Raw genomic sequence first — 27,716 nt, forward strand, 5'->3', positions numbered from 1 at the left:
GGTCAAGCACTTGGGCCATCTTCTGCTGCTTTCCCAGGCTATTAGCAGGGAGCTGGATTGGAAGTGGAGCAGCTAGGACTTGAACCGGTGCCCATACGGGATGCCGTTGTCGCAGAGGGCAGCTTTACCAGCTACGTCACAATGCCGGCTCCAGCCTTAACTTTCACACTCAGTGTCACTGAACCTGGCAGTTAGCGCCTCCAAGCCTGTGCTTACGCAAGGTTCTTCCCTGAGATGCCTTCTCCACTCCTGCCCTCTGTCTGGCCGATTCCTGTTCATTCTCTGAGAGCCAAGTCTCGGTGACACCCTTCCGACACGACACACAGCTCATCCCAGCTGTTCCTGGGAGCCACCGGCACCACTCTGGACAGGGGCACTCACCCAGAGACGTCATCCTGCTCAGCTAGGCTAGAATTTCTTCCAGGGGCAGGGTCTACTGTGTTAGATGTTATCTCCTTGGTCACTGACACATAAAAAGACTTCAACAAATATCTGTGAAACCAAACAGAATCCAGATGAACAAGAAATTCCCTCTGACATATGAATGCCTTGATAACTAAATAGCATTTTAAGTACTGGCTAATTGATATATTTAGGACAATTTTTAAAAAAGATTTAGCCATTTACTGAGAGGCAGAGAGAGTCACAGAGACAGAGGGAGAGAGAGTGCGAGAGAGCTCTTCTGCTGGCTCACTCCCCAGATGGCCGCAATGACCAGAGCTGGGGCAATTCGAAGCCAGGAGCCAGGAGCCTCTTTTGAGCTCAGGGGTCCAAGTACTTGGGCCATCTTCTGCTGCTTTCCTAGGCCACCAGCAGGGAGCTGGATCAGAAGCGGAGCAGCTGGGACTGGAACCAGAGCCCACACGGGACACCAGCGGCCACAGGTGGTGGCCCAACCCACCATGCCACCGTGCCGGCCCAGGACAGACACTTTTTAAATCCTCTATAGGAATGACACCCCATCCTCTTCCTTGCAAAGTAATAAATGTAAGGAATAAACTGAGGCTGGTAATTTTCCTCTCAGAGGGTTGGGAGCAGGTTCTTTTAAAGGTTAAACTTTTGCTGGACCTTACAGATCATTAACTTCTTGGGGGAGAGAGGGAGCAGCAGCCGTGGAAATCAGCTTTTGGGATCTGAGTTCAGAGTAGCCTCTGAAAGGAGGGAGCGAGGCCCTACTTCGGAGCCAGCCAGACCCGAGCTCAGGGCCTAGTGAGACCCGCTGTGGGCTTCAGCAAGCCACTGACTGCCGTTTGCCTGAAGTGGAGACACAGGGCTTTGCAGGCTTGTTGAGACCCTGTGCGGGGCACCTCCACCCGCCAGGGGCTCCAGCAATGGGTCCTGGCACTGTTAGGGCTGACGCTGCCGGGAGCGGTTTCGCATGGCTGTCAGGAGTTCACAGGAAGGCTCCACACAGGTCTGACCACGTTCTGAGCACCATAGCACTTTGTGATTTTTCACCAATTCTTTTGACATTTTTCAACTAGATCTTCCCATGTTGAACACACAGATGCTGGCGACAGCACTGCACAGTGTGCTGAGCCAGGGTCTGGGGTCTGGAAGACTGTCACTCAGCGGCTCTCCGTCTTTGGCCTGGATTCGGGGTCCCTATCTGCAGCAAGGCTGTAACATGAGATGGGGATTGAGTGCTTAGCCCAGCGTGCCCAGGCCTACAACAGCTCTCTGTATTGCCTGAGACGGGAACCCACAAGCAAAGAGCCGTGAATGCCCGCCTGGACACAGCAGGGCCTGGGCTCTGGAGACCGGCTGTCCTCTATGCTCCCGCCCGGGGCCTGCTGTTGACCAGGGTTCCCTCCAGTGATGTCGCCTGCTCCAGACCCGCAGCTCCCAGCAGAGGCCCCCAGGCCCCAGGCCCGGTGCTGGCCCTGCCCAGGTGCCCCCTGCAGGCTAAGGCTGACCCTCGGGAGGCGGCCCTCTCAGCTTGCGCTCCCCGTCCACGGCGCCCGCTCCCGGCGCCCCGCGGCTGCCTGTCTCCTGAGCAGAAGTAGCTTTGGAATTAAGGGAGACCGAGAGGAAATACGAAGCCAGCCCCGAGGGTCCGGGTCACCGCCACAGATTCTGCTGGGGCAGGGGCCAGGGTGTGCGGGAGGCCCGGGCCCGAGAGCGGGGTCTGCCCGCGTCCTCCCCGAAATCCGAAGCCACGGCCTCGTCCTGCCAGGATGGCCTCACGGCGACATCGCCTGCAGCGCGCCCACAGCCCGCGCCGCCCGAGATCCGCAGGCTCCGGCCCGCCCCAGGCCTCCCATCCGCCGCGCCCGTCCGGGGGCGGGCCCCGAGCTCCGCGGCGCCCGGGAGCGAGAGGCGGGGGCGGCCTCGCTTCTCCGGGACGGAGGCCACCGCGGCGGCGGCACAGTAAGTGCGGGGCGCCGACGCCGGCGCGGGGGTGGGGGCTCAGGCTCGGCGGAGAGGGTCGCGGAGGCCCGCCCCGCAGGCCCTGGAGCCCGGCTCCCCTGACTCGGGGCGAAGCTGGCGCTGGGGCCGGGCCGGGTGCTTGCGCTCGCTGGGCCTGGCAGGCCGCGTCTCGCTCCTCCACACCTTGCCCACCAGTGCTCAGAAGCTGCTCCGTTACGTGGCGGAGCCGCGCTCTGGGCCGGACCTCGGCAGGGCGGAGCAGGGCAGGGCTTGGCTCTTTCTGGAGTCCCCGCGGCCAGGACTGCCCCGTAGGCGGCCCGGAACTTCCCGGCCTGCGGGAAGCGTGCGAATACCTGAAACGTGCGTGAACGAACTGTGACAACAAGAGCAGAGGGGCTTGGTGACCCCTAGTGTGTGCCGGGAGCAGCTCCTGGGGTGCAGATTGCGCACGCGGGGACTTCAGACGCCACGTTTACTTATAGTGGGGCATGTCTGGGTGATGACGTTGAAGTCGGAGTTTCTCAGCAGAATAAACATCTTTAAAAAGATTTATTTATTTGAAAGAGGAGAGAGAGAGAGAGCGTGCACTAGAGTGAACTTCTGTAGGCTGGTTCGCACCCCAGATGGCCATAGCCGTCAGGTACTAGGACACTGTGGCAAGAATGTGTGCACATGAACACCCCACCTTCCCTGTGAAGCCCTGAGCATGGCCCGGGCCCTAAACTGGGTAATGCTGGCAAGTCACTGGGACTGCCCAGTAAGAGGGTGGGGTTGAGTGACCGTGAGGCCTTTGGGAAGAAGGGTTCCAAACCGCACCTCCCTTAGCACCTGTGTGATGTTTCTCTCTCTCTCCCTGCCTCCCTCCCTCCCTCTCTGCCTTACTTTCTCCGTCTTTAAAGGAGAGCATGATGTACGGTTTGGGCAGAGCTGTGTCGGGATTATTGGAGCGTGTGTTTGAACACAGCGGCAGCCCTGCCTGGTAACCCCAGTCCTCTGAGCTTGGCCCCAGGCCGTGCACTGGGGCTCAGATCCTGCTTGGTGCAAGGAGTCTCCTGAGGTCCCTGTGGTAAAGGAAGAGTTCATCAGCTCGCAGCAGATGCACGCCACTGGGCTCCACGCTGGTCCACACTCGGCAGACGGAGAGTGGCTGTCAGAGGTTTCATCTGGCCGGTCTGTAAAACCGAAACAGTCACATTTCTATTATCCAATGACTTGAACTTGTGCAGAAGCTTCCACGTTATCCTTGCTGTGTCACTACCATCTGGACAGGGCTCGATGTGTGCACTTTGGGGACCCAGCAGGTGACTGGAGTTGGCCCAGTGCTGGGTGTCAGGAGCTCTGTCTGTTCCCACCCAGAGGGCCCAGGCCAGGGAGCAGCACAGCCAGCTCCATGGAGGGGACCTCGGCCACGGAGAGAAGCGGCTCTGAGCCACAGCCAGACGTCAGACGCCTCCTGAGACCTTGGCCTTGCCCTCGGGGAGACAGAGCAGGCAGCCTGGTGGCCTCTCAGCTTCCTGGGGCATGGAGGGTGCAACGCCAAGGCCCCTCTGTGCTGGAGTCCAAGGTGAGGGCTTTGAAGGAGAAGATGGCAGGAGGTCAGCGGGGGGCAAACCCTTGCCCTGCCCCCCGTGAGCAGTCATCACCCAAGAAACCGTCCTGCAGACAGGTGCAGGCGGGCGGAGGAGGAGCCCCCTCAGAGGGGTCTGCTCTGCCAGATGCTATGGCGACCCTCCAGGCTCGGAACCTGACCGACGTACAGCCAGACAGCGGTGTCGGTGAGGCGGAGCTTGCCAGGAATGGGGAACCCGTGCCTCCCAGGCCTCCTGACCCTGAGCTCGAGTGCCAGAACAGAGGGAGCCCATGGTTTTCGGAAGCAGAATGGACAGAGTCTGACCGTGTGGGGGGTCTTCCAACAGGGCCTGGCGCGTTGCAAGAGAGCCCTTTGCATGGAGTCAGCCCTGGCCGGCCTGGGGCTGTTGGTCCTTCCAGGAAAGCCACCCACGTGCCCCACCTGAAGAAAGGGAAGTCGTGTCCCCTGGTCGCAGGGGCACCCCTGGACAGCGCATCCCTGACGTCAGAGGAAGGCTTTGTCCCCAGGGCAACCCTGCTGGAGGGGCTCTGGAGAGCCGGAGACCCAGGGGCTCTGAGCACAGGGGGCCATGCCTTGTCCTTGTCTGGCCAGGTGGAGAGGAACCGCCTGCTGCTGCAGGAGACACTGAATGCCTCAGGGCTGCGCCCCCTGCAGGCGGGAGCTGCAGCCTGGACGCTGTCCCGGGGCAGAGCTGCACCAGGTGAGGCTCAGTCTGCAGCTGTGGGTGCTGGGCCAGCAGGAAGGGGTTACCCATGAGGGGGTAGGAAAAGAGGGAGGGGACAGCTGTCCTTCACCACAATCATCAGGCACCTCTCATCGTTGGCTCTGACGTAGATTCTTTACCCCTCACAGACAGCGACCCGTAAGCCTCAGAGCAGGGGAGGCCACCCTCTGGGCTCGGGGGCTGAGCTCATGATGGCTTTCCCCCTTTAGCTTGAAGCCTACTGCAGAGTGCTTCCTCTGTGCCCTTCCAGTGCCATACCCTCCACTCCCTGGGGACCCCCTTGCCATCTGCTGGGCCGGGCAAGCAGTCCTGTCCCACTGGCTCAGCCGCCGCCGTGGCCATGCCCACCTGCAGTCGCTGTGCCTCCACGGCCCAGACCAGGATGCAGGAAGGGTGTGGAGCGCTCTGGGGAGTAAGTGCGCTGGAGACTCCTTTCTCCTCCAGGTTCATTAAGTGGCAGCTGAGAGCCCTGTTTCTGGCTCTGCCCTGATGTCTGCTTCTGTTCTGGGGACAGAGCGACCAGCGGGGGACGAGGATGGGGACCCTGGCTTCTCCCTGCAGGACTCAGACAAGAACGGGTGAGTCACAGCCCACATTCTCTCTCCCTTCTCTGCCATTTGCTTGGCATCAGGACAGTGGAGACCTCACAGAGGCAAGGGCCAGGCAAACTCCTGCGCTGCTGGGACCCCAGGATCATCCTCCCTGAGAGCCTGTGGAAGGTGCCCCCGGGGGTGCCTGGCTTCTACTTGAGCAAAGCCACTGGGCAGAGAACACTGCCAGCTCCATGCTCTGTGTCCTTGGAGACCACTTCCTGGCCAAGGCTTCGGTGTCTTTACCTTTAAAGTGAGGGAAATCACTTTTGTCTGGCTGACTTCTCAGGTTTATTGTGAGGCTGAAGCGAGATAATGGATACGAAAATTTGGGAAAAGTTACAAGGGCAAAGGTGTTACCCTACCTCCTGCTTTCCTAACCAGGGGATGTGCTGTCTCCCCCTCACCATGGTATTCTGTAGACTTTGCTGCAGCTCCTCACCAGTGTTCTGGGGAAGCTGGACTCCCTGGGGTGCCCCGGGGGGAAGTGGGGTTCCTTGTTCTTCATGGGCAGTGTCCTGAGCCATGGCAGAAGGAGAAGAGTACATTCAAGGTGGGAGGGGCATCCTGGGTCGGATTAGACTGAAAAGTCTTTCTGGAAGGGAGGGTCTGTACCTTTCTGCCTGCAGGGCTGGACACCCTGAGGCTGGACAGCTGTGGTGTGGCCAGGGTGAGTGGGCAGTTAGACCAGCACAGGCTCAGCACCCCCGGTACTGCACCTGATGCTCCTGCCTCTGGGGGCAGAGGTGGGAGAGTAGGAAATGACCACCGTCCCACCATGGCAGGTGGGGCCTCCCTTCTCCAAGGCACAAGACGACTCTGCCATGGCTCTGCTGGCCTTGGCCACAGACAGTAAAGGCAGCTTCCCCTCTGCCACCTGCTATGTGTGACTGCATGGATGTCTCCAAGCCTTGAAAAGCAGAGAAGCCAGCTTTGTCTGCCAGGAACCAAAGCAGGGCAGCTAAAGAAAAGACAGCAACCGCTCCCAGTGGAGGGAGCAGCAGGGAAACAGCCTCACTGGAAAGCAGCTTAGGACCCGGGGCAAGGCTGATCCTGGCAGCATCTGGCCAGCTGCCCGGAGGTCTTCCTGCCTGCCTGCCAGGTCTCGTGACAGACGCCCTCTGGCAGCCAGGGAGCCACAGCTGTCGGCAGAAGGCTCCACACGTGTGGGTGGGCAGCCAGGGGCCTGCTGCTGCAGGGCACCTCTCCGGGATGGTGCCCTCATTATCTCTGCAGATGGAGCCGGAGCCCTGGGGAGTGCAGCTGCTCTCAGCTGCCTGCCCTGGGAGCTGTGCACGGGGAGGGCTTCCCGGGGCAGCAGGCCTAGACTTCACTTTCACACCCTCCCGTGACGCCCTCTGTGTTCCAAAGCTGTGCCTGTGCCCAGCCAGGGTCCACAGGCACAGATGGTGCCTCCCCCCCACACTTGGCCCTCAGCCCCAGTGCGGGGTTAGATGCAAGTAACAAGGAGAAAAAGAGAGAAAGGAAAGCATTATCTGCCCAGAGCTTGTCCAAGGGGGCCCCTCCTGGAGGCCTCAGAGCTGTGTCATTTTCCACGCACGCCTCTGTGATCCAGGAAGCCCCCTGGCACCTTCCCATCAGAGGAGAGAGGGGTGGGATGGGGCAGGGGCTGGAGATCTGAGATCTGAGTCAGCTGTGCTTTCTGGGGAGCCTTGCTGTGAGGACAGCCCCACCTGTGACCTGGGGACACGGAGGCCAGGTCAGGGAATGTGTCTGAACCCAGCCACGGACATCCTGGGGTTGGCCTGGGGCCTAAGAAGACAGAGGAGGGGTGCATGGAGATGCCTGCATCTGTGGACTGGGGATGGCTGTCGTCCACTCTGCTCCCAGCTGGTGCTTGACCTGGAGCATGTGCCAGCATCCCTCTCTGCTCCAAGCACCCTTGTGGGGCAGGCGGAGAAAACACCTGCCTGCAGTCAGGCTGGGGGGAGGGGACACAGTTGTGTTGGGGGGTCGTGGCTGCTGGTGTTGCCACGCTCAGGCCATGCTGTCTTGGAAGGGGGCAGCTCTGGGGGTGGTGAGGGCTGATGGGTGACCCTGCCTTTTACGACAGTTGAGCCACTTGCTGACTTGGTTTGAGTCCTGCTTAATTGCTGTCAGCTCAGGGCCTATGGGTTCTGAGTTGGTGCCTGACAAGTTTGGATTGGGACCAGGAGAATGAAAACACCAGGATTTATAACAATGTCATTCCCCCAAATGCCTGAACCCCTCCCAGGGCGGGGGCCAGCCTTGCTGTGTGCTGCAGTGAGGGTGCCTGGTGCAGAGACAGGAAGCTGCTGCATGAAACGTCTGCCTGCCGGGGCACGGGCCCTTCCCTCCCCACTCCCCTCTCCCACGTAGCTCCTGCTGTCTGCCAGGGAACGGACAGAGGAGAGGTCTGCATCCCCCTGCCCTCTCCTGGAGCCTGCTGAGGTCTCAGCCTGCAGTCGCTGAGCAAATCCACCAGGCTGATGGTTCCCCAGCCCAGCCCCAGCCATCCAGGGCCATTCGCCGGGCCCAGGTGTGTGCTGTCCTCAGGGGAAAGTGGCCCAAGCCGGGCCTTCCTGGCCGTGCTGGGACATGACGCTGGTAAAGTCCTAATCCGTGTTATCCTCTCCTAATCCTTTGCCGCCTGCCCTGCCTGTCTGCCGCCCTCAGGGCCTTTGGTCTCAGGCTGGAGCCCGCGCTGAGCCCCTGGCATGAGGAAGCCAAGCGTGTGCTGCAGGGCACCCGGATGAAGGCCAGGACCCAGCCCCTGCGTGCCAGCCATGATATTGTGCTCACCAACGCTCAGGGCAGCCGGTAAGTGGGGCTGGGAGGGCTGTGCCAAGGAAGGGTCGGCCGCAGGGGGTGGTGGGATGACACCGAGACGCAGATGAATGACAGGTGCTGACTTGGGCTCTGGAGGGTGGGCACTGAGGTCGCAGCCAGAAAGGCAGGAAGCAGACGCCCTGCTGTGGACTGTGGCCTGGGCGGGGAACCCCTGGACCGGCCTGGGAGGCACAGTGAGGCTCGCGAGGGGAGCAGGCTTTGTGGACGCAGCAGTAGCCGTGGGCAGGGTGACCAGAGCCCTGTGCTCAGGGATGCAGCCAGGCAGGAGCATGAGGCCACACAGCGCCCACGGCCGGGAGAGGCCGTCGTGGGCCTTCCTCTTCCCCAGGTCACTCCAGCAGCTCCCGGCAGCCCCGTCACCAGCTCTGCAGGAGGTTCCCTTGGCTAGGCTGCGCCCTGGTCGTAGAAGCTACTGAAAGGCAGCATGACCCACTTGAGCAGCTATTGTGCCCAGAAAGGAACTGCTCTGACTTGGCAGTGCTGGTGAATCCCGAGGGTAGAGCTGAAATGTCGACACCAGATGGCTGGCTTGCTGCAGATGCTTCTAAAGGTCGTGGTCCATCACACCACGCGGCAGGGGCAGGCTGCGTTGGCGCAGCAGTGCCACAGCCCCAGGCCTTGGTTAGGTGCAGCCCAGGTGTGTCACTCCTCCCAGAGAGCAGCCTGGGAGAGGTGGTGGGAGGAGGGCCGGGGCAGTCTTCAGGAGGCGTTCACCCTAGGTCTGGGCGACTGGGGTGAGCCTGACGAGAGGGCTTTTCCAGGCAGTGGAGAGCATTTTCTGGGAGCAGACGGATGTGGAGGAGCAGGCATTGGCGTAGTGGTTGACACCAGGGAAGACACCTGTGTCCCACATCAGAGTGCCTGGGTCTGATGCCTGCCCCAGTTCCTGACCGCAGCTTCCAGCTGCTGCAATCGTGGGAGGCAGTGGTGATGGATCAAGTACTTGGGTCCCTGCCACCCACATGGGAGACTTGGCTGGAGTTCCTGGCTTTTGGCTTCAGCCTGGTCCAACCCTGACTACTGTAGGCATTTTGGGCATAAATCGGTGATTAGAAGCTGTCTGTCTCCACTTCCCCCCAAAATAAAATGTTTTAGGAATTCAGTGTAGACATTGGGCAGCCCCCAGAAGCATAAGCTCTGACTCTTTGTGAGGATGGGTACAGCTAGCAGGAGGCAGGACACAGCGAACCCAGGGCCTGGGAGGGGGACCCGCAGGCGGGTCACACAGCGGCGTGTGCAGACTCTGGAGCCTGTGCACAACACATTCACAGTGCAAGCGGACAGCACCAGTGGGCAAAGCAGGCTCCTCCAGAGGCCACTCGGCTCCAGGGTGACAGGCCTGGCTCTGACCAGGGTCCTCTCCTAGAGGGTGGCAGGTGTCACACCTGCTGGGCCCCACCTGGAGAGGTGGCAGGTGTGGGACCTGCTTACTGCCCAACTGCCACCTTCTCTCTGCTCCTGTCTCAAACCTCAGCCCACTCTAACGCACTGTTGCCAACATTGCTGGTTGCCTGTGGATTTGAATGATTGGATTGAAGACAACTTAAGGGATTGCCCTTGCCCACATTTTTCCCTTTAGAACACAAATGCTGTATTTTTACCTTTGGAGTAAATTCCAGGAGGGCTCAGCTCACCACCTGTATGTAAAAGCTGAGGCCGCTGAGAGGGCTCATGAGACCTGGACTCCTCCTGTTACATTTCTGTGCTGCCTGGAAAGCTGGGATTTCCTTTTCCTCCCCAGAAATTCCAGTCACCAGTAGAGCAGGCCATGGGCCTGGGGCCTGTGTAGGAGCTGCTGTGTCTGAGCACGGGCAGTCTCCTGCTGGCCACCTGGCTGGCGAGGACGGAGCTGGTGCTCAGTAGGGTACCTCCTGTTCCTGGGTCAGGGGTGCTGAGCCTGTTGCTGCTGCTGGAGCCTTCCTTTCCTGGGCTACTAGACAGGCAAGAGTGCCTGTAGAGAGCCGACCACCAGCCCCACACGGTGACCCCACAGCTGAGCGAGCACAGGTGAGGCCCAGACGCTACACATGTGTTCTCTAGAGAGCCGACAACCAGCCTCAGAGTGACCCCACAGCCGAGTGAGCACAGACTCCACACGCATGTTCTCTAGAGAGCTGACCACCAGCCCCACACGGTGAAGAAGCTCCTGGATCCTGGCTTTGGATCAGTCCAGCTCCAGGCATTTCAGCCATTTGGGGAGTGAACCAGTGGATGGAAGACCTCTCTCTGTCTCTCCCTCTGTCTGCAACTCTGTCTCTTAAGTAAATACATAAATATTTAAAAAATAAAATAAAATAAAACATGTTCATGGGACAGTCTAAAAATATGAGTACTTTAAAAAATTGTGGAGAAATAGAATTAAAAGAAAAGTTTATTTTGCTGCAATCAGTTTTGAAATACATGTGCACTGCTTCCCTGATAGAGATTGTCCACGGATGTTTGAAGCCCCTCTGTATGCATGCATCTCAAAAATTTTGCTGCAAAATAAGTTTGCTTTTTAATTCTGTTTTCCAGGAACTTTTGAAGTGCCTGTGCATTATGGGCCCTGGGCACTGTGCTGTGTCTTTGTGTGAGCTCCAGGACACAGAGGAGCTGACAACATGCAGTGTGTTACTTAAAAGCAGTCCTTTTTCATTTTCTGAGGGAGAGAGAGAGAGAGAGAGAGAGAGCGCGCGCACTTCCATCCAGTGGTTCACTCTGCAAATGGCTGCAATGGCCGGAGCTGCACCAATCCGGAGCCAGGAGCCAGGAGCTTCTTCCAGGTCTCCCATGTGGGTGCAGGGGCCCAAAGACTTGGGCCATCCTCCACTGTTCTCCCAGGCCACAGCAGAGAGCCGAATAGGAAGTGGAGCAGCTGGGGCTTGAACCTGTGCTCATATGGGATGCTGGCATTGCAGACGGTGGTTTTACCCGCTATAGCACAACACCAGCCCCAAGCAAGCTGTCCTCTTAATGCAAGATCTGCTCAAATCTCAAAATGGGCAAAGGTATTTGCTTAACAGTAGTTTTTTTCTTAAAAAAATTTTTTTTCCTCCTGAAGCAGTCAGTGCTTACTGGGGTCAGGGGTAGTAGCAGGAGTTGGGGGCTGCCCGCTGCCCACTGCCCACAATCCCTTGCATTCCTGGACAGTGTGGGCATCTGGCATCAGGCCTAGGAGAGGCCCTGAAGAAGGGGCTGTAGCACCTCTAAGTGGTACCTGGTGATGTAAGCATCGCACCTGGTGATGTCAGAACCACTCCTGAATCAGGGTTGGGTGTGGAGCAGCAGGCCATGGCAGGACCTTGCTCAGCGTCCCTCAGCCAGCTCAGCTCACAGTGGGAGTGGAGGCCTGGGGTCCCATGAGGTGCAGTGCCCGGAGCTCTCAGCCTTAGCTAGTTCTCTGGAGCTTTTCAGGGAGTTGGTCTTGGGCAGTTTTAACTCTCACCTCTCAAGCCCACTCTTGACCCCCAAGAGAGCCCTTTGTACCTCACCCTGTGCTCCACACATGTCTCAGGAGAGCCCAGACCCTCAGGGCTATGAGGGTGAGTGAGCAGATGGCTGGGAATGGTCAGTGGTACCCTCGGTCCTGAGCCAGCCAGGCAGGGTCATTCATTCACACGTAAAGGACACCTGCAGGGCACACCGTCCAGTCCAGTGGGCACACGGGTGGTTCCAGAAGCCAACAGCTTGGAAACAGTCATCATTAGCATGAATGATTTCTTCCTGCCGTCATCTGAACTCCTCTCTTCTCAGTTGCTGGGTGGCAGTGAAGTTAGGAGAGGAGCTCCATTAGGGCAGCCATTACACTTGATCTTAGCCAAAAGGCCGAGAAGCAGTAGGGCAGCCGTTAGCCACACTGCAGCTCCCTCCAGAGTTCCTGATGCACCCAGGTACAGGACCGGGAGGTGGCCCTCAGATTCCTCTCACACAGTTCTTCATAAGACCACGTTGAGAGTCTGGGCAAGCCTGGGCAGACTGCGGCATGCACACTGCACCGGAGCAGTTTCACTGCTTGTGGAGATGGTGGGGGAGGAAGGGCTTCCTAGGTGTCCTGGGGACTGACAGCAGTGACCTAACACATAAAGTATGCAAGCAGTGACAGCCTCTGTGTGTGTCCATCCTGGGTAATCGCAAGGGGGTGGCTGCTTTCCCACGTCCAGGCCCTGCCTTGGTCAGGGTCTGGCTCTCCCTTCTCCCGAGGGAGAAAGAAGTCCCACAACTTGCCTTTTCCAGCTGCCGAGGGGCCAGCATCTTGTGTTCTCAGGTCCTTTCTGGCTCTCATCTCTTCCTTGTCTGTGATGGCCAGTGAGTGGCAGATTACCGTGACGTGTTGGTCTGGCTTCTCCAGACACGCAGAGCCAGCAGGGCATGCACACACGCTCGTGTGGACTCGGTGAGCCCAAACCTGCAGCCCAGGCCCCAGGGGAGAGCACAGCCCCTTCTTGCTCAGGGGAGGTCTGTTTGTTCTCTGAGCCTTCAGCTGATTCAGCGAATTACCTTCACCATGGAGGAGTCTTCTTTATCCACAGTCCACCGATTTAAATGTTAATCTCATCCAGAGACCACATGCACAGAAACATTGAGAAGACTGGCACAGGGCACAGCCAGGTTGACCTCAACATTAACCATCACTCATGGTGACTTAATGACCGGGCTAAACGCAGGCCATCTAGGAAGATGCAGAGGGCTGGGTAGGTGGGCGGGGCGAGAAGCCTGCAGGGCCCACGTGTGGGTGGTAGGGCCAGAGCTGGGGAGGAAGGTTCATGGAGGGCCTGTCTGCACCCCAGTGACCACGGACTTCGTCCCGTGCCTGGAATGAGTTAGTGAGGCTGGGTGAAGGGCACTGCGTGACACTGTGCCTGCGATGTGGAAGCAGTCACGAGAGACCCTGTGAATCCCATGCACTTAGCAGATGCCTGGCGGGGGTAGGGGTGGCTTGGGGGGCTAGTCCAAGCATGAGGACATGGGGAACATGGTTCTGACCTAGTGGCTCAGAAGAGACATTGTCTATGGGTCTCAGTCCCTCTGCGCAGTGGCCTGTAACTCGCGGGGGGGGGGGGGGGGGGCTGTGGTGCAGGCTGTGTGGGTGTCTCCCAGAGCCAGAGCTGAGGGCAGAGCTGAACGCAGGTTGCAGGTGTGTGATTTGGGGGCATGCATGAGATTTTCCCTGGTGCCCTGGCTCAGGGTCAGTCTGGGCTTGTAAGCTACACTGACCCCCCCAGGAATGTGGTTTGGGGTGAGCTGGGGATTGTGGCATAGAGCACCGTGGGAGACGGCACCCAGTCCTGCCTGTGACCTCTCTCCTCCTGTCTCTTGCTCAGAGATGGCCAGGGCAGCCCCACCCTGGAGCCCAGGACGACCTCCTCCTGCAGCCACAGCCTCAGCCATGCGAGTGTTCCCCGGCCCAGGTGGGGCCCCTTCGCGGCTCACGTGCGCTTTGAGGACGAGTCTGCCTGTGAGGCCGAGTTCCGCTACCTGGAGCGGTTACAGGAGCGCCAGCGCCAAGTATTGAGCACAGTGCTACAGGCCATGGACCAGGGTGCCCTGCGCTCGAAGCCAGACCTCACTGACTACATTGCGGGGGGCCTCCGGCTCCAGGACGCGAGGTCTGTGGGCAGCCGGAGGAAGTGCTCAGCCTGGGGTTCCTACGCGGGGCACCCATGCCCTGCTGAGGGGAAGGCCCTTCCCAACAGGGGAGTCCCCCAGGAGCTCCACGCTGACAGTCAGTGGGGCCTGAGCACCCCTCTGTTCCTGTCTGCTGAGCCAGGGTTCCATGGGGGCTGGATCCGAGAAACACACATTGGAAGCATCCCGGACCCCGAAGGCGAGGACCCTGCCCTGGACAGCTGTCAGCTCAGAAAAGAGGAGGTGGGGACGCTCTGGCCCAGCAGCACCTGTGAACGGCACCACGGTGGCCTGGAGGGGCCCGGGAGGGCTGAGGTGGAACTGCCCCTGGGCTTCCAGGCCCGGCCTCACCTGAGTGGGGCTGCAGATATGGACGTGGGGCAGGAGGAAGGAGGCGGAGGATGCTTGCCTGAGGGGACCTCGTTCCTGAGAGAAGATGCTGTCCCTGAGCCTGCCCTGGCATCTGAGGGGGCTTCCTTGGGGTCCCACAGACAGCCTGGGCCAGGGCTGGGAAGTCACCAGGCCCACTCTGCGGCCTCCAGGGCTCCATGGAGGACAGGCTGTGAGTCCAGCAGCCAAGCCCAAACAAACCACAACTCTCTGGAAATCGTGCCCTGTTTGTCCCCGCCCCAGAGCTGCACAGAGCCCTGTGCCCCTCACCACGCCCTGCGGCCAGCCCCTCCCTCATCAAGGAGAACCCCCACCCCTCCGTCTCGCAGGAGGACAGTACCAGCTGTGCACCTGCCTCCAGCTCCTTCCAGAAGAGAGGCTGTCAGGACCTGTGAGCCGAGCCCACCACCACAGGCCCAGCCTTGCAGCCCCCTGGGCCAGTACCCTCTGCTGGCCCCAGCCCCCAACAACTGTGGCAGTGGCCCGTCTGGGGGGCCACAGGAACCTTGCGAGGGCAGACTGGAGGAACGCCCTTGCGGCTGGGAGCCAGAGCCAGCCCCGGACAGCGATGGACACGGTAAGGGGTTGCCACTGGTTCACGCCCTGGGTGGTTGTGCAGCAGAGGCCCAGGCCAGGTCTGTGACACTCCCAGCATTTGGTATCCATGTCTGGTGACAGCCACACACCACTGCCGCAGCCCCTGGAGCCACAGGTGTTGGGAATGCCAGTGGATTAGTAGGGCTGGATGTGTCTGGGGTGAGTTAACCAGCTCCCCTGGGAGAGGCAGGTTGGTGCAGAAGGCAGTGGGGGGAACATTGAGTCCCACACGGAAGCGATGAGCTCAGTGGCTCCTGGGGGCCTGGGCTTTAGGGGGAAGCAGGATGGGCAGCAGCTGCAGGGTTTGCTGCTTTCCTAGAGCAGTAGACACCCTGCAGTCACATGGCTCAGGCCCTGACCTTTCAAATTCTCCACTGCATTCCATGCCTTCACACACTCAGTGTTGACCTTGGCGGAGCCTGTGCTGGGCCCGGCCCTGAGTGAGGCCCTGAGTGGGATGCAGAGGCGACTCTGGGGTTCTGCCCTGGAGGCTCTCTCCGCGGACAGGCAGATGTGGTCTCTGCAGGACACAGCACCCAGCGGGCATAGCCCTGCTGTCGTGAGCTGGAGCTCCTCTCTGGCACTGGCCCCCACCCGCATCCTGTCCTGCCAGGCAGCCTGACAGGCTTGGCAGTGAGGCTCTGCAGGGTGCAGGCGGCTCCTCTCTGCCCTTTGGTTGGGCCCTCATCTTGGTGAATCCGGGGCCTGGGCTCTGATCCCACTGTATCTGCTGGCTTTAGACAGAGCTCACAGGGTGCTGTGCTTGTGGTTCTGATGTGCTTGGGGCTGGGATTGCTTGGGGAGGATCCAGGATGGAGGAGAGGTCAGACAGGAAAGACCACGAGGGCCTTGCACTTCCTGCTCACGTGCACCCTGAGGAGCAAGGCTCCCCTGAGTGCCCCTGCCGCCCAGGCTTGGCCGTAGGTTCTGAGGTTGGCTGCCGGCTTGCCCCTGACCCTTCCTGCAGGATTTCTGCTCTAAGAACTTCCGGGCAGCAGGCCTCACCTCCTCAGCACAGTGAGGGCAGTAATGGTTCCTGTCTCGTGGAGCCCTTGAAGTCACTGCTACAGAGCAGGCTGTAGGTGCTGCAGAGGTGCTAGCGATTGCGAGGGCTGTTAGAAAGAGCGACAGAAGCTTCGCCTTCCAGGAACGCAGAACTCGCTCCTGCTCCCCCTGTGTGCCAGACAGAGCAGGGCGGTGATGCAGCATTGCCAGCCTCACTCACTGCTCACCCCCATGTGCAGATGCTGTGCTGACACCTGGCCCTTGGTCTCTAGTCCAGGGACACTGAGGAGGGGCCCTCAGCCCTGACCACCTGGGAGGGTACCCCACCTTCGCGTGCCACTCCTGGGGGTCTCACTGTTGCCTTCATCGCCCACCGAGTGGCCACCTCTTCCCAGCTTCTGCTGCTCCCCTGCCTCTGTGGGCCAGATCTGGCTGATGCAGGATGCTGTGCTTGTTCCAGCAGACGTCGCCACCGTCCACGCCACTGGCATCACCATCTCGTTGGCCTCGGAGCCAGAATCCAGCCAGGAACCAGAGGGGGCCCTGCAGACGACACGGTTGCATTCCACAGGATGTGTGCTGCCCCAGTGAGTGAGAGCAGCAGGGGGTGGGGACGGGGTGCCGGGTGGGGTGGTCGCATGGCTGAAGGTGCTGCTCCCTGAGGCCGAGAGGACTCCTTGACTCTGCTGGGCTTGCTTTGCTGGTGGACCATTGCCCAGGCCCAAGAAAGGTTAAGAACCACTGAGCGGGTCAGTGAGTGCGTGGGGAGCCCCACACGGAGTGCTGAGTGCCACGGCAGGGGCTCACCCACACTGTTCTGCCTAACAGTGACCAGGCGGAGAACCTCGGCCGGCCTTTCTGTCTCCGGCCGTGTGGGAGTTCCTGGCCCCAAGAGGGCCAAAGGCTCTGGAGCCCATGGGGCCCTAGGGCACAGCATCCATCATCACCCCTCAGCCATCTTCAGCCACCTGTCGTGCCCCGGTGTGTTCCAGGGCATCACCAGAGGCCAGTGCAGCACCTGACCCAGCCTCAGCCACGGCTTCTAGCAGGAGCAGGAAAAGGGGCAGCAGCCTTGTGTCCAGCCTGGGACTGAGAAAGTTCTTCTCCACCCTGGGTCAGAGCGCTCGGCCCAAGCTGGCCACGTCCCGCAGCCGCAGCGTGGAGCAGCTGCACCCCGCTGTGCCGGCCACAGCACCGCACTCCAGCACCCCTGGAGCAAGGAGAGCCCCATCGCTGCAGGCCCTGCACCTGGTGAGTCCTGGCGCCCTGGCTGGAGCAGGTGTAGCCCCCAGGGAATGCAGTGAAAGGAGAAAACAGGTGCGGAGTGTTCTGCAAGAGGCCTTCGGCAAGGGAAGCTGCTGTTTCCCCACTGTGGCCCCTCAGGACACAGGGCAGGCAACGCCCCCTCCCCTGCTGCCCACACCCAGGCCCCACCATTTTCCTGCCTCCTGCTCGCTCCCAATTTTGCCCCGCCCCCCACCAAACCCTGCAGAGCCAGTGGCCTGGTCATTCCAGAGCCTTGTGCAAGGCTACATAGTCCAGGCACAAATCTTGGCACACCCGGAGATCCTAACAGCCTCCCAGCCAGGTCTGAGGTGCAGACCTGGGATCTCCACCCCTAATCTCCCTCAGCACTCAACACTGTTGCATCTGAGCTCCCCCAGGCTTTCAGCTGAGTGCATCTTCAGCCCTGGCATCTGCTCATCCATCAGCTCCAAGGGCTCCCCTGGGCCCCTTCCTGGAACTCCTTGCACAGCATTTTACTGAGTTTAGAATTCCTTGAGGGAAGACCATGCCATATTTATTCTCCCAGCATGTGTAATGTCAGTGAGTTCCAGATACGCACTCAGTACACACTGGGTAGGCTGTAGGCCCCCTCCCCAGGCATGTCAGAAACCTGCAGCAGCCCTCAGCTCTCAGGAGGCCTCTGGAAACCCTGCCTGGTTCCAGGTAATCCCAGGCATCGCGTCCCTTCCATTCCCTGCAACAGAGCGGGGACGATGGGGCGTGGGGGCTTTCCTTTCTCAGGCTGCACAAGGGACGAGAGTGAGGCCCGATGCAGGTTCCACTGCTCTCTCTCACCAAGGATGGTTCCTGGGACGTGGTCTGTGCTTGGCTGTTGGATGGCTAAGTGCATGGAAGTCGCAGAAACAGAAGCAGATTGCGAGCTGGGGAACAAGGCAGCCGCAGCGACCTTGTGCCCCCCAAATTCCCTTTTCTTGTGAAGTTAGATTTGCCCAGCACGAGGCATGCGGGGTCACTGCCATCAGAGCCACCCCCTCTGCAAATTCTCACAGGAAAGGACACTGCCATGCTGTCACAGAGTTCAGAGGGAGGGCAGGAAGGGGAGCAGGCAGGGTGGTGCTGCAGAAATGTTCAGATAAAGGCGAAAGGTGTCCCCCAGAGATACCTGACAGGCCGGCAGGCCGTGCAGCCTGGAGGGAGCCTGCGCCCGTGACCTGCCTCTCCCCTCCCCGTCCCAGCCGGCTCCTCAGGTCGGGGTTCAGCGTGGCTTCCCCCAGGAGGCTGAGCTGGGACACAGGGCTGAAGCTGCTAGGGCACAGGCCACGTGCTCGCTCCGACGGCAGAAATTCTGGCCGCTGGAAGCCCGAGATCAAGGCACTGGCAGCCTTGGGGTCTAGTGAGGGTCACTTCCTCACAGACGGCCTGTGTGGCAGCAGGGGAGTCCCAGCCTCACGACCCAGCCACCCCTAGAGGCCTCCTTCCTTGGGGATGAGGCTGCAGCGTCCACTTTGAAGGGACTCCCTGGGCCACCAAGTACCATGTGCAGCACTGCTCACCCCCTGGAGAGGTGCCTCCTCTTATCTTGTGGTTCTTACCAACACCATCCAGCAGCCCACAGCAGGGCTGGACCAACCTGTCCCCCACAGCTCCCACAGCCCCAGGCGCCACGTCTGGCCCCCAGGACCCAGCCCGTCCCCACAGCTCCCACAGCCCCAGGCGCCATGTCTGGCCCCCTGGTCTGGCCCCCAGGACCCAACCCGTTCCCACAGCTCCCACAGCTCCAGGCACCACACCATCATACGTGCTGCCATTCTACTTCACCTGGATGGCTCTGCTCAACGTCAGCTCCTCCCTTGCCCCCGGCCTCCTAAGCCTGACTCTACTTCCCTGCACACCCATCCCTGGTGTCTTAAGTCCAGCAGTCACAACATGCATTTAGGGCTTTTGTTAGTACAAATCTTGGATGAAAGAAATCCTAAGAGGGAAACTAAGGGATCACAAGATATTTAAGACTTTCAACTCTAAAATTGTACGCACTATTCCTTAATTAAGTTGCTTTTCCTTTTTCTTTTTAAACATTTATTTCAAAGGCAGAGAGACAGAGCTCTCCATCTACTGGTTCACTCCCCAGTTGCCTGCAACAGAAGGGGCTGGGCCAGGCCAAAGCCAGGTGCCAGGAGCTCCACCAGGGTCTCTAGGAGCTCCATGTGGGTGCAGGGGCTCAGGCACTCGAGCCATCACTGCTGCCTCCCAGGGGCATCAGCAGGAGGCTGGATCGGAAGCAGAGTGAGGACTCGACCCCAGGCACTGTGGTGTAGGTTGCAGGTGTCTCAAGGGGCATCTTAACCACTGAGACAAACAGCCACCTCTGCTTTCACTTGTGTGCTGATCAACTAGAAACCAGGTTCTGCACGAAGTCATTTCAGCTAACATTTAATAAAAGCAAAACACTGTGTCAGGGACTCCAGGCATCTGACAGCGCCTCCTGCTATACGCCTGCAGTGACCACGCCCGCTGCGGCCCTCAGCTGTGGGCTGGCCGGGTCCCAGGTGCGGGTTCTCAGCTGCGATGCGGGCTTCTCCCACAGGGCTCACCTTGGCACCAGCATCACGGAGCTGCCTCCTTCCACAGCCTCCATGCCCTGCTGAGCGGCAAGGGGGACCGGTCCAGCCTCTACCTGGTGGCAGAGCCGGGGGGCCACGGAGTGGCTGGCAGGTGAGAGAGGGCCGTGTGGTCGGAGAATGAGCTCAGGGAATGGCCTCTTCCTGCCTCAGTCAGGGCCCCGCGCCGGGGGAGGACAGTGGGGCGGGGCGGGGGGTGCATGTGCCCTGGCCTGCGGCTGAGCCCAGGGCGGCCTGGGGTTGCTGCAGGGGAGCAGAGTGTGTCCTTGACCTGTGACCTCTCTGAGAGGCTATAGGTGAGCTGCCCTACTACGTGTGGTTAGAGCTCTGCCAGACTTTCGTAGAGGTTGCGTGGAGCGGGGCTGGGGTGGGGTGAGGGCGCCTCTCCAGCTCCGCAGCAGGCACTGGGCCCTGGCAGCCAGGGGAGCCGCCCGCCTTGGCCCGGTCAGCTTTCTGCTGCTGGACATCACTGGCACCAGCCTCTGAGGTCTGAGAGGCCTCAGAAGCAGTGGCCTTGCCTCACGTGTTCCATGCCCTGCACAGCACAGCCAGGGCCCCGCCCCGGCGTGCCCTCAGCGTGGAGGACGTGGGCACCCCCAGCCTGGCTCGCACCGTGGGCCGCGTGGTGGAGGTGTTCCCGGACGGCACGAGCCAGCTACAGCTGCAGCGCTCCCCGGACGGCACTTTCGGCTTCTGTGTGGCCTCTGGGAATGGGCGCCGGGACTCAGGTAGGCCCCTTCCCTTTCCAGCCACCCTCCCCACCTCCCCGTCCCAGGGGCCTCGGTAGACCACTGGCTGGGGCCGGAGCTGGGTGAGGCACTGTGTGAACTCGCAGCCCACCCTCAGCCCAGAGCTCCTCCTGAGCTGCAGAGGCACCCAGGGCTCTGTCCCTGGAGGACCCCCACCTGGGCAGCTGAGCTTCGAGGAGCTGGTGGGTGCTGGAGAGGCAGGGTGCTGTGATGCACCTGGAAATCAGGCTCTTGAAGAGGGACCGGTTCTCAGCGCTTCCCCTGTCGTGGCTGCAGCCACATCTGGGCACACAGGAGGGGCCTGGACAGATGCGTCTGGGCTCCAGGCCCCTGGCCACTGCCCAGTCAGCCCGACTCATACTGGCAGAGACTGCGAGGGGCACTGGATGCATTCTGCACTGCGGCCACTGCTCGGTTCACTCTGAGGCTTGCCCAGGCCTTTACCCAGTCTGTGGTCCAGGGTGCACCTCAGGCAGGAGAACCTGGAAACTAGTTCTCAGATAGGATGAGCAGGGAAGAAGGCTGAGGTGGGGAGGGAGGGGTGGGAAGAGAGCAGGGAAGAGACTGACACGGGAGATGTGCTCAGAAGCCTGCTGCTGGGCTCCGTGAGGGGCTGTGGGTGCTGTGCGGCACCTCCTGGGTCAGCGCTGTCCATTCTGGAGGAGCATCCGCCCCACCGTGCACTGTCTCAGCATCCCCACTGTGTGCTCCAGACTCTGGGGACAGCAGACCAGGCCCTGTCCCTAGGAGCGCACGTCCCGGGAGGCAGGCGACAGCCACGTCACCCTCTTGCCCATCACGTGCTGTGTGTTACAGTGAAAACCCTGGAAGCCAGGGTGGTGGGTGCGGTGCTGTGCCTAGATGTTCTTGAGCCAAGCCGTACCTGAATGCAGGGCGGAGCTTGGGGCACAGGGAACAGCCAGTGCAGGCATCCTGAGGGGCGGTGGGCTCTGCCTGGTGGGGAGCTGCTGGACGTTGCCGAGCACATGAGGTGCAGCGGGGAGCTCAAAAGGCGGCAGGGTCCGTGCTGTGGTGAGGGCTTTGGCTTCGCGCTAAGGGAGCCGCTGGAGGCCAAGTAGAGACCTGACGTCCAGTTTGCACCCTGCAGGGCCGCAGGCTGCCCCTGGCAACCACTGTGCGTGGTCCAGGAGACGGGATGGTCAGGCAGGACAGCAGTGCACACGGGAATGGTGAGGGGCTGGTCCTGGCCAATTCGCAGGCAGCTCTGAGCCAGTTTGCTGAGGGACTGGTTATTCCGTGCAGCTGACAGCATGGACGAATTCACTGGGCTGCAGTGCAGTGCGGACAGTCGCCTCGCTGCTGCCCGCAGGCTCCGCGAGTCCCTGCCAGACAGGAAGCTGCTGCCCTGGTTCACCGTCTCACTCCCGTTTCCTCGCAGTCTGTTCCTCAGCAGGGTCCCTAAAGGGGACAGTTTGGTCCCTCGGTCTCCAGCTGAAACCGCTCATTGCTGGTTACGCACCGCTAAGAACTGCCCCGGCAGGGGTCAGAAGCCAGGTGTCTGGGCCCCAACCCTCTGAAATCGGCCTTGCGCGTGCACGGCTGCTGCATCCTCCCCTCTCCACGGGACCCGAGAGTTTGCGCACCCCATCTCCGTGCACAGCCCCCTGCCTTGTGTTACCCCCTGGCCCCCGTGAGCCTTCTCTGCATGGCCGTGGCTGCACAAGGCTGCTTCTCTCAGCCTGCCCTTCACCTCCTCTGGTGTTGGCTGCCTGCCTGCCCTGCTGAGGTCTCACGGGAGGCACGGGGAGCAGGAGGCAGGAGAGGGGAGACGCTCCTGGATGCAGCCGAGCATCCTGGGAATGGCCCTGGCCGGGCAGGGTGCGTGCGAAGATGAGGGTGAGCCACGTGGCTCTTCAGTAGTGCAGAATTTCAATTTGCCTTAGGATTTTAACCACCCTATCCCCATCCCTGCCCAGCAGTGCAAGTCTTCACTGGGGTTCATTTGCCAGCGTCTCCTTTCTTCCTTTCCAGGGTTCTACGTGCAGGCGATGGCTGATCTGAACACGGCCAAGCTGTACTCAGGGCTTCTGGGGGTGGGCGACGAGATCCTGGAGGTGAACGGGGCCAAGGTTGCGGGGCTGGGCTTGGCTCTTGTGGAGGAGCTGCTGGCCCACGCAGAGAGCTTGTCCATGCGTGTCTTGCGGCAGAGGCCCAGCCCACGGTGACACAGAAGCGCTGCTGCCCAGAGCTGATCTATCAACAAAACAGGTCACAGCGGCACCGGCTCCCGGGGCTGTGGCAGGGCATTTGATTGATCACCTTAGGGAGAGGCAAGGAGACTGCATTGAAGACCTAAGGCCATGAGTTTATGTAGCACTGGGTAAAAAATATGGGTCTCCTCCCGTGCCAAAGCGGTGTCAACTTGTGTGAGTTCTTGACCCTTCCCTGCAGAGGAGTCAGGGGTACTCACTGGCTCCCAAGTCTCACATCAGGCCCAGTCCCTGACAGGGGCTCCCCCAGCCCTACAGAAACATGGAGTGTGGGGACAAATGGGCTCGAGTCCACCGCATGCCTTGGCTCCTTATCCCCAGGTGAGCAGAATCCTGGAGGCCTGGCCTCCAGTCCCCCAGCCCTGCTGGGTGCGGCAGCAGCTAGCAGTGTTACCTGGCTGCCAGACTGCTCAGCATTTCTAGGACATTTGAATGCGAGAGACCAATTTCAGGGAAGCAGAGATGTAGCAGCTGGGGTCTCGTCTGCAGACCCAGCCAGGCCGGCTGCCCCACCCCGCACTCTGCCTCTGCCATTGCCATGCGGGGCTGGAGCTGCTTCCCTGTCCCCAGCTGCACCTCTTGGTAGCAGCTCTGAGTGGGCACGTGGGCAGCAGGGAGTCAGGACTGTTGGGAGCGGACCCCACGTGCCAACCTTAAACCATTACAAAGCGAAGCTGCAGCTCCTGCCATGCCTTATGGTGTCCCTCTAGCTGGCCACAACCGAGGACCGGCCGAGGCCCTCAGGTTGCGGTGCCACTTCGGCAGAACAGGGTTGAGGGGTCGCCAGTAGCTTCCACAGGCCTTTGTAGCAGGAGCCCCTTGAGCCCCCTCCTCTCTCTGACACTCCTGGAGGCCAGGGGTGAGAGGGAAGGGCTCTCAGAGCCCCACCACCCACAGGAAGGGGTGGGGGAAGATGTCGTCAGGAGGGTCTCACCACCAGGCACCCTGAACACCCGCCTGCCCCCACAAGGCACAGAGCAGCCTCTCTGACCAGGAAACCACAAGTGTGTGGGATCCCTGGCAGCTCCTGAACCCCAACGCCTGGCCTTGACATCACAAAACTGGAGAAATTTCACAATGAGACAAGAGGGACCTTGTTTTCTCTGTATGATGAAGACCTGCCCTCCCAGCTGGGAAGAATGGGAGTAGGAGCTGGGGAGAATGGAAACCAGGCTAAATCCCGGAGCACTGAGCGTCTGCACCCCGCCTACCAGTGCTGGGCCAGGCTCTAGACGTCTCTGGTCTTTACAGATCACACCAGTGACGTCTGCTCACGGCAAGGGGGGGCACCCAGACCCTGCTCTCCCCCAGGTCAGAAGACAGCTGCTACAAGGGAAGAGGGTAGGTGGCACAGGGTGGTGCAGACCCTGCCCTCTGGACCGGAATCAAACTGCCAGGGCCAGAGGTGTCCCTTGGGACTCCCAGCTCCCCATGAGGTCCTGGCTGGTATGCACGGGAGCCTTGCTTGGCCTCAGCCCCTGTTTTGCATGGGCAGCTGCTGAGCTCAAACACACACTCCATCCCTGCACACAGAATCACTAGGCCACTAACCAGCTTTTGGAGATGACAAAGGTCCACCCCACAAAGCATCAGCACAGCACACTGCAGCCTGGGGCAGAGCACAGGGTTGGTGCCTAGTGTGGGGAGCCCGAGGGAAGACCACTCCTGATTGGCAGGTGGGGGTGGGGTTTAGCCGTTCAACAGCCTCCTGTGATTTGCAGAAGGCACCCAACATTGCGACTTTCTAAATAGAACAAAAAGTGGCACCAACTCTGGCTTCAGATAGTCCGTCTCCTTGGGGACATAGACGGCAGCAGTGTAGGCGGAGAGGTGCCACCTTCCTGCTGGTAGCCCATGGGCCAAGGCCGCATCCAGAGCCCCTGGGTGGGTTGAAGCTGCCAGGCTGATGCTGGACGAGGCTGGCTTTTGGAGGAGGCCGGGGGAAGCGAGCCTCAGACACGGCAGTGGGAGGGCGAGCAGCCAGGCTTGCAGCACAGGCTAGAGCCGCTGGGAGGTGGGAGGTGGGAGGTGGGGCCAGGGCCTGCCCGTGCGTGTGACGGGCTCCCGGAGGCCGGGACCCAGGGACTCAGATGGGCCCTGCCCTGCCTGCTCTGCACATGTCCTAGAGCACTGAGGACACAGCCCTGACACTGACCCTGTCTCTTCAAGGACAGCCTGCTTGCGTCCATGTTACAACCAGGCTAAATCACCCAAGGGTAAAACTGACCGTGGTGCTCGGACCTAACCCACTTCTGCCACTGCAGTCTAGGCCCCTCTGCCCATCTTGGGCTTGTGCCATGGGGATGCCTGGCTGTCCTAGGAGCCACCTTCCATCCCAGGTCCCTGTCATCGAGGCGGCTGGGACCCAGGGTCTTGGGGCTCCACTGACTTCTGGCCTGGTGGGGACTACTGGCAGGGGAGTTGGTCTCCACTTCACACATTTGTTCGCCCACCACCCATCCCCTCGCCAGTCCTCACAGCTGGAATGCCCTTCCCTTTGTCCAACCGACGTCTTGGGAGCCCACGCACGTGCCAGCTTCAGCCTCCTCTCCCCAGCGCCACTCGAATCTTGTTTCAAAGGCTCTTTGACTCTGCCTGTCCCACGGAACTCACCAGGCTCCAGGCTAATTGGGGAGTTGTGGGAAGGCCCTGGCATCACCAGATCCTCCTCCCAGCTTCCATCCTCTGTGAAGTTTTCCTGTCTCCTGCAGAGCCAGAGCACCTGCTCAGAAAAGGCAGCGGCCTCGCTTGGCAGGCTGTGCCCAGCTCTCAGGCCGTGTTTGGGCCCGAGGAAGCAAGCTGCTGGTGCTGGCTCTGACACCCTGCTCACGGTGCCAGGACTGAGCAGCTGCCCTGCCATCCCTGGAGGGTGTCCGGGGCTCCCCTGTGGACGCTGGGCCGCCCGCCACGCCTGCCTTTGTCTTGTCCTTCTGCAGTCTGGGCTCAGGGTCCTACTCAGTGTGGAGCTGCCTCAGGGAGTCTGGCCAGGTGCCAGGCACTGGCGAGAGGCACGGCCAGCCCTTGGGGTGCCCACATCTCCTGGATGGGCCCAGGTTCTGCTGTGAAAATGCACAAATTGGGGTGCTCAGGGCCACAGCTGAAGCCGCGAGGTCCTGCGGCCAAGCTCACCAGCCTTGCTGCCTCTGGTATCAAATCAGGAACCAGGGCCGCGGACGGCCACGGGAGCTCCCGCAGGGCCCAGGTGCCACATTCTGGGTCTCCCCACGGGCTGCTCAGACTTCCGGGTTTCTAGGACGGGTCGGGCTCTGTACTTCAAGCAAGCACAACTCCACAGATTTTGTCAGCCGGGACCACTGCCTGAGACGCTGGGCCGTGGATCTCTCCAGCTCCACAGCAGGTCTGAGACCTGTCAGTTTGGGCACCTGCAAGGGCCAGACGCCCAACTCCTACCACTGCCATGAGGATGGTCCCTGAGACCAGTGCCCTATACTCTCCATGCCTCAGTTTACAGGCGTCATCCGTCAATGCCCTGCCCCCCACTGGGCCCAGTGGATTCTCAGCAGGGCTGGGCACAGCAGGGGCTACTCAGGGACAGAACTGACACCTGCTCCTGGGAAGTGCTGACTGGCACGTGCTGGGGACACCATCTCAGAGCAGTCCAATCCACACACACGCATGTTTGGGGGCATCTGGTGACCGTCAGCCCTGAGGCAGGTGTGTGGAGCCTCAGCCTGCACCTGCCACAGGGCAGCCCTGCTGACGCACTGTCAAAGCTCTGGGCGCCTGATCCCAGACGAGGGAGAGTGCCTGGGACAGTCACGGCCAAAGCTCTGACGGGGACTGTGGCAGCACCAAGCCTTCCTTTTCTGCCTTTTCACTTTCTTTTTCTGTTTATTTATTTGAAAGGCAGAGTTAGAATTTTCCAGCTGCTGGTTCTCTCCCCAGATGGCTGCCATGGCCAGAGCTGGGCCAATTCGAAGCCAGTAGCTTCTTCTGGGTCTCCCACATGGGTGCAGGGGCCCAAGGACTTGGACTCGAACCGCGCCCATATGGGATGCTGGCACTGCTAGCACTGGCCACAGTGCCTGCCCTGTCTTTTCACATTTTCAACCTCAGTGGTATTAAGGCCAGGGGTAGAACTGGACACTCAGCCTTGCAGGTGCTGGCTGCACCTGCCCCACAACTCTCAAGCTCAGCCCTTTGCCCTGGGGCCCTTCCCGCCCACCCACCACTGCATCAAGACACCCAGCCCATGGAGCACTGCTGAGACCCGGGGAGGGCGGCCGCCTGCTTCCTGCCAGATCTGAGGCGACGTCATGGTGTCAGAGTTGATACAAGGCGCTCACAGCAATGAGCGTAGAGTGGCCCCCAGCTAGCAACAGGGAGGGTGCAGCAGCCAAGCCCCTGCCCTCCTTACCCGCCCTGGACGCAGGGCCCAGCAGCCTCAGCCGGCCAGCACACCAGGAGTAAGGTGTCGCTCCCCCTCTTCGTGGAGGAACGACACAGGACCCTGCACTGTTCTTTCGTCTGCTCGGCCCTCCCCGGGTTTGCTGCTGGTTCTTCCCGGGTTGGCTACTATCCCTTCCACCTCCGTGGAAGGGCAGTTCCCCCTGGCCACATTCCCCACTTCCGCAGGGGAGCGGCACACCGCCGGCCGGCGGCTGCACAGGTGTTCCTTCAGCTAGATGTTCCCCTTAGATGTTCCCTGGTGCATGCCGTCTCTCTCCTCCTTTATAGTCCTCCTCCGCCAATCCCAACTCGGCTGCCCACACGCCGAGTACACTGCTCTCCAATCAGGAGCAAGTCCTACAGTTTATTGGTTGAACTGGAGGCAGCTGTGCGGAAGCTGTTTACTTCTCTCCCAGCGCCATATTGTGGGAGAGCAGATGCATAGAATAAGTCCAGTAACTCAGTCTAGTCCGGTTTGCTCCCCACAGTAAGGGACTCGGCTCCTACCTGTTCCACTCTCTGGTCCCCCGGGGTGCTTACACTGGGCTAGGAATACCTGTAAGTCACTCAGCTTACCATTCCCACCCAGGCAGCCACACATAGCTGTGCTTCTACCTGGGGGCAGCAGGAGCAGAGGGAGCTGAGCTTCGGTAGGAAAACAACCAAGGAGCAACCAGGCCACAGCAAAACCACGCGGCACAGAGCTCACAGCCTGTGTCACTCCTCGTCGAGCGTGAATGTCGCCGATGCGCTTCAG

At 60.6% G+C, this 27,716-nt stretch overlaps 2 protein-coding genes across 11 annotated transcripts in view; one reads left to right on the forward strand and one right to left on the reverse strand.

The window, feature by feature from the left end:
• Positions 1 to 1,803: 1,803 nt before the first annotated feature.
• On the forward strand, positions 1,804 to 22,691 carry KIAA1614 (KIAA1614 ortholog). 10 transcript variants are annotated; one of them, XM_089311947.1, is made up of 10 exons: positions 1,804 to 2,370; positions 4,553 to 4,661; positions 5,200 to 5,263; positions 7,934 to 8,077; positions 13,408 to 14,678; positions 16,164 to 16,290; positions 16,696 to 16,954; positions 19,536 to 19,663; positions 20,113 to 20,297; positions 22,311 to 22,691. In XM_089311947.1, exons 1-10 carry the CDS (start codon positions 1,819 to 1,821, stop codon positions 22,502 to 22,504), a joined length of 3,033 nt encoding a protein of 1,010 aa, XP_089168073.1. In that variant the 5' UTR covers positions 1,804 to 1,818; the 3' UTR covers positions 22,505 to 22,691. The 10 variants fall into 10 exon arrangements, 8 of the variants coding, with proteins under 8 accessions (XP_089168073.1, XP_089168074.1, XP_069912320.1 ...); XM_089311948.1 differs by lacking the exon at positions 1,804 to 2,370 and adding an exon at positions 3,536 to 3,934; XM_070056223.2 differs by lacking the exon at positions 1,804 to 2,370 and adding an exon at positions 3,756 to 3,934 and having other exon boundaries at positions 4,287 to 4,661.
• STX6 (syntaxin 6) overlaps positions 22,461 to 27,716 on the reverse strand; it is a 59,130-nt gene continuing 53,874 nt past the window's right edge. The window contains exon 8 of the mRNA XM_051841021.3: positions 22,461 to 22,598. Within this exon, the coding sequence (XP_051696981.1) occupies positions 22,549 to 22,598 (50 nt within the window). The 3' untranslated portion in view covers positions 22,461 to 22,548. The remainder of the gene's footprint in view (positions 22,599 to 27,716) is intronic.

Source organism: Oryctolagus cuniculus, chromosome 13 (assembly GCF_051225735.1).
Source record: "Oryctolagus cuniculus isolate XC-2025 breed Fujian yellow rabbit chromosome 13, ASM5122573v1, whole genome shotgun sequence".
In the NCBI taxonomy this organism is placed as follows: domain Eukaryota; kingdom Metazoa; phylum Chordata; class Mammalia; order Lagomorpha; family Leporidae; genus Oryctolagus; species Oryctolagus cuniculus.